At 60.7% G+C, this 13490-nt stretch overlaps 1 protein-coding gene and 1 long non-coding RNA gene across 11 annotated transcripts; both read right to left on the minus strand.

The window, feature by feature from the left end:
* Positions 1-608: 608 nt before the first annotated feature.
* Positions 609-8571, minus strand: LOC108388309 (low affinity immunoglobulin epsilon Fc receptor). 10 transcript variants are annotated; one of them, XR_012124529.1, is made up of 12 exons: positions 8226-8561; positions 6730-6847; positions 5651-5770; positions 5363-5416; positions 4980-5042; positions 4770-4832; positions 4612-4674; positions 4437-4526; positions 2415-2800; positions 2196-2302; positions 1656-1874; positions 609-945 (listed from the first exon to the last, which is right to left on the minus strand). XR_012124529.1 is itself a non-coding variant. In XM_073220450.1 (11 exons), exons 2-11 carry the CDS (start codon positions 6749-6751, stop codon positions 1755-1757), a joined length of 1062 nt encoding a protein of 353 aa, XP_073076551.1. In that variant the 5' UTR covers positions 6752-6847; positions 8226-8571; the 3' UTR covers positions 609-1754. The 10 variants fall into 10 exon arrangements, 9 of the variants coding, with proteins under 9 accessions (XP_073076551.1, XP_073076549.1, XP_073076550.1 ...); XM_073220450.1 differs by having other exon boundaries at positions 609-1874; positions 2196-2276; positions 8226-8571; XM_073220448.1 differs by having other exon boundaries at positions 609-1874; positions 5651-5767.
* Positions 8572-10926: 2355 nt separating this feature from the next.
* LOC118972409 (uncharacterized) lies at positions 10927-11833 on the minus strand. Its single transcript, XR_005061366.2, has 2 exons — positions 11638-11833; positions 10927-11516 (listed from the first exon to the last, which is right to left on the minus strand). It is a non-coding gene; the product is annotated as an uncharacterized lncRNA (long non-coding RNA).
* Between the last annotated feature and the right edge of the window lie 1657 nt (positions 11834-13490).

Below are 13490 nucleotides of genomic sequence, written 5' to 3' on the forward strand. Positions count from 1 at the left end.
TCGGTCAGGAGCCTCCCGGAAGGGCTCGGAGAGGGGAGAGGAAGATCCCATTTTGATGTAAACAAATGCGAATTCAAACTCAGCAAATGAAGAACCTCCCAAACCAATCTCTTAGGGGAGAGACAGGTATATGACGTCACCTAAGAGTCCTTTCCCACCCTAGAGGCACCACTCAAAAGGTGACCCAGCAGGTCCTTGTGACCTCAGAGCCCAGATGGCAGGGAAAGAGGAATCTGGGCATGGGGACAGTGGACTTCATCCATCGTAGGGCCCATCAGCTCTTCTCAAGGCACGTTTCCATTTTCAACAACTCAGAAGCCAAAGTTGGCACGCGGTGCTCTGGAGGGGACAGATAGGGAGAATTCCCCTAAATGAAAATCTTTCTCTGCGGTTGCTTGGGACAGTCCCCAAACTGTCTCCACCCCGGGGCCAACCCTGAGCCTAATGCAACCCCCAATCCAAGCAACGTGTGGAATCTCGGACCAGTGAGGACCCAGCCCCTTGGGGGCCCTGCTCCTGGCTGGCTTGCCCGGTAACAGGTAGATCTCGGTTCTGAACCCAGGTTGTGCTGCCCCTCGCCCACAATACCAAGACTCGAGAGACAAATGTTGGTGAAAAAGAGAGTTTGCTTTATTTAGCAAGCCAGCAACCTGGGAGGATGGTGGACTAGCATCCCAAGACCAGCTCCAAAATGTTTAGAGTGAGGGGGCCCTTAAGGTGGAAATTTAAACAGGAGGGGGCTGCGTGCAGAACCAGCCGTCAGTCACTGCCTCTTGTCTTGGTTTCCAGGGGACTCCAGGCAGTTTTCTGGAACTCAGGGAGGTCTGGGGACAACTCGACAGACATTCATTTAGTGGGTGCCTACTGCAAGCCAGATGCAGGGCGCACAGCGGAAAACAAAACCTCCTTCCCTCCTGAAGCTCCCGTTCTCGCATCAGTAGATCACTGGAAGGAGGAGAGCGCCCTGGTGACAGCGCGCTTGAGAAGGGGCTGTCATTTTAAACAGGAGGGCGGGGGAGCTCAGGGGAGGCCTCCCCAGGAGTTGGCAGGGGAGGGCCGGGACCTCCAGACTTGCACCCTCCTGGGCAGCCAGGGCTGCCTTGCCCTGCAATATCCCCGGGGGTCCGGGGGAGATCTCTGCTCCCCTGGGCCCCCGAGGCTTCATCTCCAATCCTGCACAGTAAATGCTTCTTGCAATGACACAGGGGACAAGGGCTGATGCTGAGTTCCCCATACTAGGAGGTGCCTCCAGCCCGGCCTGGGGGAGACACCGGGGCTGCATCTGGCGGCTGGGGGGCTTCCACGCCTGACTCCAGCAGACGGTGAGCTGGGGGTGGCAGAGGAAGCCCACCAGGGTCCGAGGTGACCCCTGCTGACCCCTGGAAGGTTCTCGGAGTGGGAACTCTGAGCTCTTCAGGGCAGGGAGGTGGTAGTGCTGGCTGGCTGAGAAGCAAGGGACAGGCCCCTGGGGCAGTGGCGGGGGTGGGGGTGGGGGGTCTGGGGATGGGTCAGCTGCCTCCGTTTGGGTGGGGAAAACGTCATGGGGACCTTTAACCACCAGAGAGGCATGTGGCCTCAGTTGGGGGTCTTCAGGGTCCCACTGTGGGCCCGGCTGTCCCCGTGTTCAAGGTGGGGAGTGACGCGGAGGGGAGCACCTGGCAGGTGGGCGGGGATCTGCCAGGGCCCGCTGCGGGAGCTCATCCCAGCGGGCCCGGTGCGCTGAGGCGGCAGGCAGTCAGCACGTGGCCAGCCGGTCACACACCCAGGCGTCCAGCCGGCTGCCGCAGAAAGCGTCGTTCCACTGCCCGGAGCTCTGCATCATCACGCAGTCCTCGCCCAGGGCCTGGTTGTTGGGCTCCCCTGGCCGCCAGTTGCTGGAGCAGAAGGCAGGTCAGGGGTCGGGAGGGAGCCTCACGCCACCTGTGACTCTGGGCCCTGCCTACCCGTCCCTGCAGCCCAGACAGACCCTCCCTGGGCCCTCCCCCTAACCTGCGCCTGCCCCCCAAGCCCTGTCCCCCCTTCTCCAATGCAGTCCAGAAGCTCCCCCAAGTCCGGGCCTGGGGCCACACCTCCAAATACCCTCCCCTCTCTTCACAGAGCCCCCCAAGTCTGGGCCTGGGGCCATGCCTCCAAATATCCTCCCCTCTCTTCACACAGCCCCCCCCGAGTCTGGGCCTGGGGCCACGCCTCCTCACGTATAGTCCAGGGGCTTCTGGTCCATCCAGATAAACTCCCCCTCTATGTCCAGGTCCCGAAGGCCGATCCAGGAGCCCTTCCTGCTGGCGTGTTTGGTGAGGAAGGCCTGGGGAGCAGGACGGGGCTGGAGGGCTGGGGGATGGGCCTGGGTGCCCCGCCGAGCGGGAGGTCGGGGTGGGGACCAGCACCCCGCCGTCCCTCCGCAGAGCCAGGCCCACCTGCTCCTCCTGGCTGTGGATGCTGACCAGCCGCCCCTGCAGGTTTTCACAGGCAAACCGGGCCTGAATCCACTTCTTGGGGCCCTCGCCGAAGTAGTAGCACTTTCGCTGGAAACTGACCCACTTCTGGGGGCATGTGTTACACATGGAGCCTGGGGTGGAGGAGAAGCTCAGGGGGGCAGCCGCGGTGGGTGCTGTGGTGTGCACTGTGGGTGGCACCGTGGTGGGTTCTGTGGTGGGTGCTGTGGTGTGCACTGTGGGTGGCACCGTGGCGGGCTCTGTGGTGGGTGCTGTAGTGAGCTCTGTGGCTGGCACTGAGGTGAGCACCGTGGCTGGTACCGTGGGGACAGTGGGCAGAGTGGGTGGCAGCGTTTTTCTCTTTCGGGCTGAAAGCAGACCCACCCCAGAGCCTAACGGACAGCCTGCAGGCAGCCTCGTCCCCCTGAGCTCTGAGGCTGCCATGCAGCAACCGCCCGCCTGCAGGAGCCCCTCAGCCAGCATTCCATCACCATAAATAACCCATGGCCGCAGCCCTCCAACCACCAGCGCCAAGACCACATCACCAGCCCCACCCGCGGCACTTTAACCAACAGTGGCATCGCCACGAACACCCTCACAGATGTCAACCCCCAAAACCACGGCCATGAGTGGTGCTGCTGTCAGCAGACCTTTGCCACAGACCCAAGACCACCACGGTCTCCACCGCCAGGACAGCCAGCCCCGCCCTTACCCAACCATCCTGCCTGTAACCCCTGGGCCGCCTTGCTGAGGCCCAGACCACCCGCACCCTCCCCCTCCCTGGCCGCCGACACCCCCAGGCCAGCATTCTGGGCCACTTTTGGGAAACAGATGATGTTCTTGTCATTGGAGGGATCGAGCAGGAGAGCCCATGGGCTGGGGAGGGGCTGGAAGGCTGGGTCCCTACGGCCTCACCTGGGGCCTCTGCGGTGTCTCTCTCCCCTTGCGCCCACCCCAGGGATGCTCTCGGGCGCTGTCACTCCCGCCAGCACCCCCAGGTGGGAGGTTAAACCCACTCCTGATTTAAAATAGATTCTCTTAAAGGGACCTGCACACAGGGAGGGCTCCACAGCTTGGGTGGGCTCTCTTAAAGGGGCCTGGGGTCCACAGTGGTTTGGGGTCCCCGGGGCAGAGCCGGAGGTGCTTCTCACACGCGATGAGTAACTGGTGCACTGTGCTAAAGCAGGAAGGGACCGTCTGTGGGCACAGAAAACCTCAGGGAAGGTGCCATGGCCGCATGTCACACGGTCACCAAGAGACAGCCCTGGGACAGGGCTCAGTCCCCAGGCCACCCGGGACTGGGTAGGAATCGGGAGGCCATCTGCAGGCTTGGGCAGGCCCAGAGCCCTCCTCCCTCCTTCCCCTGGGGACCCCAGAGGGGTTTCTTGCTGGGATTCCCGCAGCCACACCCCATCCCAGGGCACAGCTCCTTCACACCCAGTGCGGAGCCTTCTCTTCTCATGGCTAAACTGGGGCAGCTGGGGCTTCCCAGAGGTGGAAGGCCCCAAAGCAGGGGTGAGTGGGGTGGGGGACTTCGGGGCAGTACACCAGATTCCTACTCAGGCTAAAGGTTAACCACTGTCTGCTCTTCCTGCCGGGGCACCCCTGTGGCCCTCAACACGGGCAGCAGCACCTAAGTCTTGCCCTTTGCCGTGGAGGTGACCCCCTCAGGCCCCCTGGCTGGGTTGACAATCTTCCGGGAGGGCTGTGGACATCCTACTGCTGACCCTTTGCTGAGCTGCGATGGCCAGAGCAGCAAAGAGGCCCCGGCGATGGCAAACACAGGTCTGCTTTCACCTGGGGGGAAGGTGTGGGAGCCCGCACCCCAGCCTTATGGGGGGACGCAGCTGGACTCGGAAGGGCATTCTCACGTGTCCCCCATGCGCCCCCCCCCCACATGCCATCCACGCTGTCACGCACACGCCTCGACCGCACACCTGAGCCACTGCACACACCTGTGCTGGCACGCGCACCTGCCAATGCGCGGGGCACAGAGGCACTCACCGTTGGACACGCGCAGCTCTATCCACAGCCTTGCCACCTCCTCCTGGAGTCTCTCCAGTGAACCCAAGTCTGTGCGCCTCTCGTTCAAACCTGGGGTGATTGGGTGGGGGCAGGGGTCGGAGAGGCACTTGAGGGCCCCTGCCTCCCCGCCTCCTGGCCCCCTCCCGAGGCTCACTCTGGGACTTGAGGCTGCTCAGGTCCTCCAGAAGTCCGTCCAGGTTCTGCGAGAGCTCAGAGCCTGATGGGTGGGGTGGGAGCAGGACGGGGGTCGGGAATGGCGTCCCGGCCTCTCCATACCCCGGCCTCCGGAGCCTGCCCCTCCCCATCTCTCACCCTGAGCCTTCAGCCTCTCCTGTTCCGCCTGGATTCTCTCCATGTCCTGTGTCATCTGGGCAGCTGGTTGCAGGGTAGGGGGTTCAGGCGGGAGCACGTCCTCAGGGCCACCCTCGTGTCCCCCCCAGTGGCAACTAACCAATGAACTGGAACACTGTGCCCAGGTGCTAATCCAGGCCCCCCACCAAGCCCCCAGCTGAGGCCACTCACCCAGGGATTTCTGGGTCTTCTGGTCACCCTTCTGTCTGCTCATGTCCTTGGAAACCTGAGACACTGGGGCAGCAGGACAGGGACACGTCCTTGGGAGGCGGGAAGGCCGGTCCTTGAGCCCACCCCGCACCCCGGCCCCACAGACAGGACCTCCACCCACACTGCGGCTTTTGCTTTTTAATTTTGGGGGCGGTTCCCTCAGGCCCCTCTCAGAGCCCACCCCAATCTCGGAGCAGCTGGGTTTGCAGCCCCAGGGAGGGGGCACCCAGGCTGACCCTCGGTTCCTGGGGAGGGGACCCTGGGGCTCAGTGCATCCCACAGGGCTCAGGGACAGAAGCAGGACAAGGTGTCCTAGCCCCCCCACACCCCCGTCTGCCCCTTACTGTTCCACGCAGCCGTCTCTTCCAGATGCTTCAGATTCCGCACACCATCCCAGTCTGGGCAGGAGGCAGAAGGAAGGGCTTCTCAGGGCCCCCGCCACCCACACGCCCCTGGCCAGCTGGGATGGAGGCCTGGAGTTTACCGTGTGGGGAAGGGTGGGAGGTTGGGGGTGCTGAGGGGAGGGGGCTCTCGGGGGGGTGGTGGAACAGGTGTGGGCAAAGGGGAAGACATGGGGAACCTAGGTTCGCAGGGTCTGAAGGGGGGCCCCATGGGGCTGGGGGTGTCCTCACGCCAGAGGAGAAGCAGGGTCGTCAGCCCGGCCCACAGCGCCGCGGTCACCAGCGCCAGCACCCCCAGCTGCATGCCCTGCCCACAGCACTGCCGCCTTCTGCGGAGCCTAGAAAACTCTACTGGGAGTTGGGGGAGCACCAAGGGGTGCGGGGTGAGGCTGGGCCCCGGCTCCGCCCCACTCCATATCCCTCAGAGCTGCAAAGTCCCAGGAGCCTGTCCAGAGCCCACACTGAAGCAGAGGATCCCAGTGGACCCCCAGCCTCCTCTGCACACTCCCCCCCCCACTGCCATCTTTCATGCCTACTAGCACCCCACCCCAGGCCTTCACCCATTTCTGCATCTGTGCATCTCCAAGTCTGTCCAGCCCAGTGTCTGCTGTCCCCTCCACCCGCACCTCAGCATCAGCACACCTGAGTCCAGAGAGACGACCTGGGGCCAGGAGCCGGGACCCTTCCTCTGTGGGTCCCCTCTTTAGATGGCCAACCCCCACCCAGCACTAGACTGTACCCTTTCCCATTTTACGGGGTTCAGTTACTGCCCACCAATGCTGGATCCCTGGCCTCACCCCAGAAGGCCAGGTCCTGCTTCCCCTCTGACCCCAGCCTCCACTCTGATGCCTGCCCCTGACCCTGGGTCCCTTCTCTAAACACATAGGTCTCAGTTTTCCCCATGTCTGAGCTCCTCCCCAGCCATGTCCCCAGATGTCAGATCCCCCAGCACCTGGGCCCTCCCAAAACCCTACCTTGGAGCCCCACCGCGGGCACGGGCCCCCTCCCCTCGCTTTGGCCAGGAGGATTCATCGCCTGAAATCCACTTGCTCAGAGGCCCTGCTCTGCTCGGCCCCCAATCTACCAGGTGCTCTTGCAGGAGCCGATGGTTGTCATAACGTGTTGAGTCAGGGTGGGGAGGGGCCGTGACTCCCCCCACCTGGCTCTGTGCCTGGAAGGCCAGTCAGGGCTCAGCCCCTGCCACCCCGACTCCTCTTCCCAGAGGGACCCCGGTCCCACCCTCCTCCTGGGTGGGAGGCAGGAGGTCAGGGCTCTTGCGTTCGCCAGGCTCAGCTACAGGGTCCTCTCACCTGAGTAGGAGCCTTCCTCCATGGCACCCCTGCTTGGATCCTCCCAGCGACGGGGTGCTCACCACCCAAGAGAGGTTCCCTGGACTGCACGGTCGCAGCTCTGGCTGGGATCGGGGTTCTAACGAGGGTGAAGGGGAGATGTCAGGCTCCAGCTGCTGGCACTGGGACTCGAGGAGCTCAGTGACCACAGGCTGATTTGGTGCAGCCTGCGACCTGGGGGCCAGCGTTGCAGCTAACTGGGAGGTGCACACTGTAGGGAGCTGGCCTCTGCACAGGTGTGGACAGTGCTCTGAACAAGGCCTAAGGACCAAAAACACCATCAGCTCATGACGATTGCTTCCTGGCCGACCTTGGCCTAGGACTCAACTTTGCTGAGCCTGTTTGCCTCTCTGTCAGGGGCGGTGATAGTACCCAGCTGATGAGGTTGTGATAGGGCCAAATGAGATAATGTCCATGAGGCTCCAGCGGCGGTTCTGCGCACAGTGGGTCTTCAGATCCTAAGCGTTTATCGGCTGCCTACTCTGAGCCAGGTCCAGCTGGGAAGTGCAGAGACTCCATCACCAGGCCTCCATGGCCTCCTCTGCCTCCATGCCCAAGGCATGTTTAAAGATGCTTGACTTTAAGGCACCTACTGTGTGCTGAGGAGGTCAGACCTTGGAGTCAGACAGGCCTGGGGTCGCCAGCTGCTTCCTTCCTGTGTGACTACAGGTAAGATGCTTCCCCTCTCTGAGCCTTGGGGAGGCAGAGATGCAGAGTGGCTGGGGTCTGATTTACCACAACTCAAACCAGGCCTTTTGCCATCCTGGAGGAGGCCCGAGGTGTCGTCATCCTGCGCCCGGACGCGCCCTAGCCCAGGCTGGCCAGACGGGCGGCTGAGCCTGGGGCTCCCGGGACCGGCGATTCAGGTTGTTCCTTGGCACACTGGGACTGAGTGACACTGGCTCAGCTGGAGGAAGAACGGTGGCCGGCAAGGTGCCTGCGCGCAGTGGGTGCTCCTTAACCCTGGGGCCACGGAGGTTCCCAGGGGGTCAGGAGGTAGTCCACGTCACACAGTGGACACACAGTAGGACTGGGACTTGAACCCAGAATGTGCGACCTTGAGCCTCTTTGCTCAGCCACTTGGACACCCAGCCTCTGGGTGGGTGTCTGCTGGGAAGAGCCAGGGACCAGGGCCCCGATGCCCGGCCCCCCGCATCAGCCCCCAGTGCCCCCACCAAGCTCATCTCTTTGCTCAGCCACGCCAGCCACTGGCTTCCACTTCCCCAGTCCAGGTTCCCCGCACACCTGGCGGTTCTCCATGCCTGCCCCCTGCCCCCTGCCCCCTGCCCTCTGCCCTTCCCTCATGCAAACCTCCTCCTGGTCCTTCCTCAGACTCATTCCGGTGGTCATTTCTCCCAGGAACCTTTGATGTCCACTTCCCATGGCCAGCCCAACACACACACGCACAGGTCACATACTTGCACACAGCCGCACACTTGCATCCCACACTCACTCACATGAGTTTTGAGCGTGTCGCTGTCCCCCTGGTTTATTGGGGCTGCTGGAGAGGCTGGCAAGGGCCCCGGGCTGGGGTGAGGATCTGGCCCGGAGAGACGCCTTCTGCAGGCAGACCCACCCACAGTTCTATTTTCACAGACCTAATTATGGGCTCACCACCCACCACCTTCTGCCGCTCCACGCATGGCCTCCTCCGACACTCCCCACAACCCGGTAAAGCCCCTGCTATTATTATCCCCCTTCTCAGGTGAGCAGAATGAGGTTCAGAGGCCCAGCCCGCGGTCCCAAGGTGCTGGAGGAGGCAAGCGGCAGAGTCGGGATTTGAACCAAGATGCATAAAGCATTATGCCATCCACCACCCACTGCGGCAGGGAGAGGGAAGGGAAGAGAGAGGGAGGGAGGAGGGAGAGACAGGAAGGGAAGGGACAGGGAGGGAGAGAGAGAAGGAACAGAAAGATCCATGAGATAACACAGTAACATTCTGGTCCAACATTGACAATTTTGTTACATGGGTCAATTCAGTAGCAACATGAACTGGGCCCAGTTCTTAGTGTCTGAGATGCAGTAACACATTTAATGAGCACCACCTTCCCAAGAATAAATGCCTTTCTTATCCATGGTGCCTTGTGGATGAAGGATGTGAGGCACAGAGAGGTCAAGTAACTTGTCGAAGGTCACACAGCAGAGCCAGGATTTGCACCAAGACAGCGTGGGTCCCGACTCTGCAGCCCTAACCACCGTGCCCTTACCCTTGTACCTTCAGGGACTTCTCGGCACTTCACACACCCTACTGCTTTTTTCTAAAATGTGTTCTTTGATCCTTAAGTCCCTCCCCATTCTCATTTGGGGGATGCTCCCTGCCAAACCCCCATCCTGGGAAGGGCCACCTCCCCACCTGAGGTTTGATGAGCTGCCTCTCACTCGGAGGACGCCCATCTGAGCCCCCCACGTCCCACCTCCCAGCCAGGACCCAGGCAGCAAGCCACCAGATGGGAGGGGGCATGGCTGGACCATGCACTCCGGACCGGCAGGTGGGCACTGCCTCGTCTGTCGCACTGTGTCCCCACCTGGGGACAGGTGACCGTCAGCACATGTCTGAGTGTAGGACTCTGCTGTTCCTTCAGGGCCCCCAGTGCCCCTGTCCACCTTGATCTGGGCTAAGTGAGTGGGGGCTTGAAGCCTCTGGACGTTTGCCAAGGGACAGAGATTGTTTTAAGTAGGGAAGGGAGTTGTGGGGTGGGCATCCGAGAGGTCACCAGGGCCGCTGGGTGGATAAGAATAAGATGGCAGGGGGTCTGGGGACCTGGGGGCTGCCTGGGGGCCAGGGGGAGTGGGGACATGGGGTGCTGTCACCTGACCCAGGGGCTGGAGGAGGTGGCCTGCAGCAGCAGCTATGGGGATGGAGAGAAGCAGGCAAGCCTTGGAAATGGGTGACAGGGTGGGTGGGTGCTCAGAAGATGCCGTGGAAAGTGAACAGGGTCCCAGCAGTGGGTCTGGGTGGCAGTAGGCTGACCTCAAGACGAGGACACAGGAAGACGAGGAAGTGGAAGTCTGGGAACAAGTCCTGTTGGAGGACCCAGGCCAGGGGTGCAGGGGGAGGATGGGGTGGGGGTGGGGCCAGCACTGCTGGGCCTCAGGGGGCCCACATTCTTGCCCTCGTCGCTGTCATGTCCTTCCGGGGCTCCTGTGGGGCTGGGTTCCTGCCAAGACTCAATTTAGACAAGAGGATGCTTTTGAGGTGAACCCTTGACCCCTAAGCCCGGAGCCTGTGGGGACCCCACCACGCGGTGTCCCCCTCCCCCGTACGGTGTCACTTTAGGGGAGAAACAGGAAACAGTGCGGATGTGGGCCCTCATCTAAGGGCGTGGGCTCTTTCAGGTTTGGGATTCTTGAGGCTGGGGCTGCGCCTGGCTCATTGCCAGTCTTGAGAAGGGACAAGTCCTGGGGTCCCTCAAAGACTGTATGCAGTTCCCAGGCTGGATGGCGCCCCAGCCCCGGCTCTGACCGTACGCGCCCCAAACTTGGCCCCAACCCTAACCTGCGCTCTGTGCGCTGAGCCGCAGAACCTCAGCACCCGGGACAGGGCCCCCTTCCCCCACTCAGAGCAAACCGGACACCCAGCCCCAACCCCACTGGGGCGCAGCTTGGGCTCACCCCACCTGATGAACCTCTCCTGGTGTTGTGACAGGGAGAAGGGAAGCAGGAGCCTATGGTGGGCTAGAGCAGTGGGTGTGTCGAATCCAGGAGGGCTTCCAGGAGGAGATGTCTCTGGAGCCAGGTTTGTCATTCTCAGCATGGCTGACACTGGGGCTAGATGATTCCTTGTTGTGGGGCCGTCCTGGGCATTCAGCCACATTCCTACCTTCACCTACTAGATACCAGTAGCACCCCCACCACCAGCTTCCACCTGGTCCTGATGACTAGAAATATCTCCAGACGGGGCCAAGTCCCCTGGATGGCTGAATCAGCCCAGGTGAGAGCTGCTGCTCCGCCTAGCCCGGGAGAGGGTGCTGGCTTCAGGCGTCCCCACGCTGGCTGTCTCTCCTCTCCATCTGCTGTGGACAGATCAGCTCTTTCCTCAGCACTCATTGTTTGAGCAACTCCTGAGTGCCAGGCTCTGAGAACAAGATAAAGTCCCAGCTCCCGTGAGGAGGAAAAACAAAGGGTTTAGTTGCCACCTGGGATAAGACACACATAACATAGTATCTACGATTTAATCATTTTCAGTGGCATTAAGTACACCCACTGTTGTGCAGCCGTCCCCACTCTCTCCATCTCCAGAACGCGCGGTTCCATCTGTTCAGGCTGCCGGGGCCTCCTGGGGCCGGGCCCGCTGGCCATCTGGGCTGAGGTCCGGGAGGGCGTCCCCCGCCCCGCTCAAGGGCGACCCCGGACTCAGGGCCGCGCCTCTGACCAGCCGAGGATGGAACCGCGCCTAAAGCTCCGAGAGAAGAGCCCGGTCCTCCGGCTGACACCACACTCACGACCTCAGACCTCGGGGCCCGCGCCCGGACCCAGACGCCGCTCTGCGCCCCAGGACACTCACTTCCCAAACCCAGGGGGGCCTCAGCCGCTACCTTTGCCCGACTCCGGGCCGGGCATCAGACCCACTGGGCATGCGCGCGCCTGCGGAGCCTGCTGGGAAATGGAGTTCTCTCCGTCAGACTGCTGGTGCAACGGCGGGTTCGAATCCCGGGCCTCTGTTCCGCAGAGTGGGAGACCAGGCTGGCCTCTGGGCCTGCCTCCGCAACCACGAAAAGGCGCTCCTGGTCACGGCCAGCCTCCCACGCCTGAGGTCATTATTCGAGGGATGGCAGATGGGGAGGAACAGGAGAGGAAAGTATGAAAGTGAGACCTGGTATACCCCCGGCCCCAGGTGGTTGAACTACCAGATCCGGCTGCCCGCTTGACCTGATTAGAGTCCTGACGTTGTCCATGAGATGGGTGAGATGGGACAGGGGAACTCGTTTTGACGACTGGGGTCTTTTCTTGATGTTGTGGTCAGGTTTCCAGGGTCACCTTGGATCAAGCAAGGGTAAAAGGTCTGAACTCAAGGGTGTTCAGGTCAAGGGTGAAGCTTTAATTTGAGGCTTCAGGGTCAGGTGTCAACTTGAGGATGAAGTCAAGGGTCCTTACTTGGTTTGGGTCTAGAATTTGAAAGGCAATGTCCCAGGTCTGCGTCTGGTCTGACACACGGAGGGGCTTGAGCTGGTGGGTCTAGGCAGGTGGACGGCCGCTCAGAGGACACCCTGGACCTCCCTCATGGCAGCCTGGCCTACAGCTCCGAGCAGATCTGAGCTGTGACAGCCGGGTCAACAGGGACTGAGACAGATGGCAGGCCTCACACTGATATGGATGAAGGGTATCTGGTGCCAGCCCTGGACCGGTCCTCAGAGCCTGGCAGGATCATGGGAGATCCTCAGGTACCCGAGGCCCAGGTGAGCAGGGCATGGAGTGGCCTGGAGAGGGTCTTAGGATGGGGCAGAAACACACAGGGAAGCCCGTCTCCTGACAGGATGTCAGCGAACAGAAGCTTCTCTGATAAGATCAGTACCTGGAACCTGGACCTGGGCTATTTGACCCATTGAGTCACTGAACAACTTAAAGCAAACATTTTAACCTCTGCAGGTCCCTTATTTGGGATACAGGAATAGATAACAGTCTTGATGTCACAGGGTTGTTGCTGAACCTCAACATACTTCAAGTCCCAGTTAAAAATAACACATATTTATTTAGCACTTATTCTATATGGGGCTGCCTCAGCTCCTTGGTGTCTTTCTATGAATCCAACAGAGGTACCCCGTCTTCCAGACCCTCTCCGGGTAAATGTCAAAATGCACAAATCTATGTCTCTGGTTAGAATGGGGCTCCCAGGAGGTGTTCAGTGCCCAATCTGCTCAACTGTCCACAGCAGCCTGTGTATGAGGCAGGCACTATTCTAAGCACTTTTCATACACAAACTCATTTATGAACTACTGCTGACAGATCTCTGAGGGATGGTACAGATGGGAAACCCAAGTCCCCCTTTGGTGATGATCTAGAGAACCTGAGCCTGCTTTCTCACTTCAAACTGGGGCTCAGTTGCAGACATGTTGGGGGCAAGAAACCTGTGGGAAGCACTGTGTGGGCAAAGGCTGATCATATTATTGGGTGAAATGTTGACCTGCTTTCTCCCTCTCTGAAGTGGATGGCGGCCATCTTCACGGTCAGTGGTAGCAGGAGAGCATACGGTAAGACACTCTGTACTAGATTGGGGGCCTCTCAAACCCTTCCCCTGGGACTCAGGCTTCGTGGGTAAAGACACCTTGAACCAAGCTATGCCTACATTGTGCTCCTAGCTTAGTGGGCAAGATAAAAGCCAGACAGAGCTGGGTCCAAGCTCCATGTAGTCAGGGAAGTAGGAATCCTCTTCCTCGGAGGACTGGGAAGGTTTCCTGAATGATCAGACACTGGAGCTGAGGCTTTGAAGGATGTGTAGGAGTTTTTAAAAAACAGGGCCTCTTTAATACCATCTTACTCATCTCTGTTCACACCCACTGTGCCTAGCATGGAATTAGCTTCAGTTAATGTTAGGTAAGTTCAGGCCCTCCCCACCCACAGCCTCTGTTCTATTTCCTGATCCCCAAGGCACACAAGTGGAGAGCTCCAAGGAAAACCTTTACACAAGCACAAGATGTGGAGTCCTCTGACGAAGACGGCTACCACGGGGGCCCCGCCGCCAACCCGTGAGCCCTCCCAGGTGGCCAGGTGGCCCAGCCTCCCTT

The sequence above is a fragment of the Manis javanica genome, chromosome 13 (assembly GCF_040802235.1).
Source record: "Manis javanica isolate MJ-LG chromosome 13, MJ_LKY, whole genome shotgun sequence".
In the NCBI taxonomy this organism is placed as follows: Eukaryota; Metazoa; Chordata; class Mammalia; order Pholidota; family Manidae; genus Manis; species Manis javanica.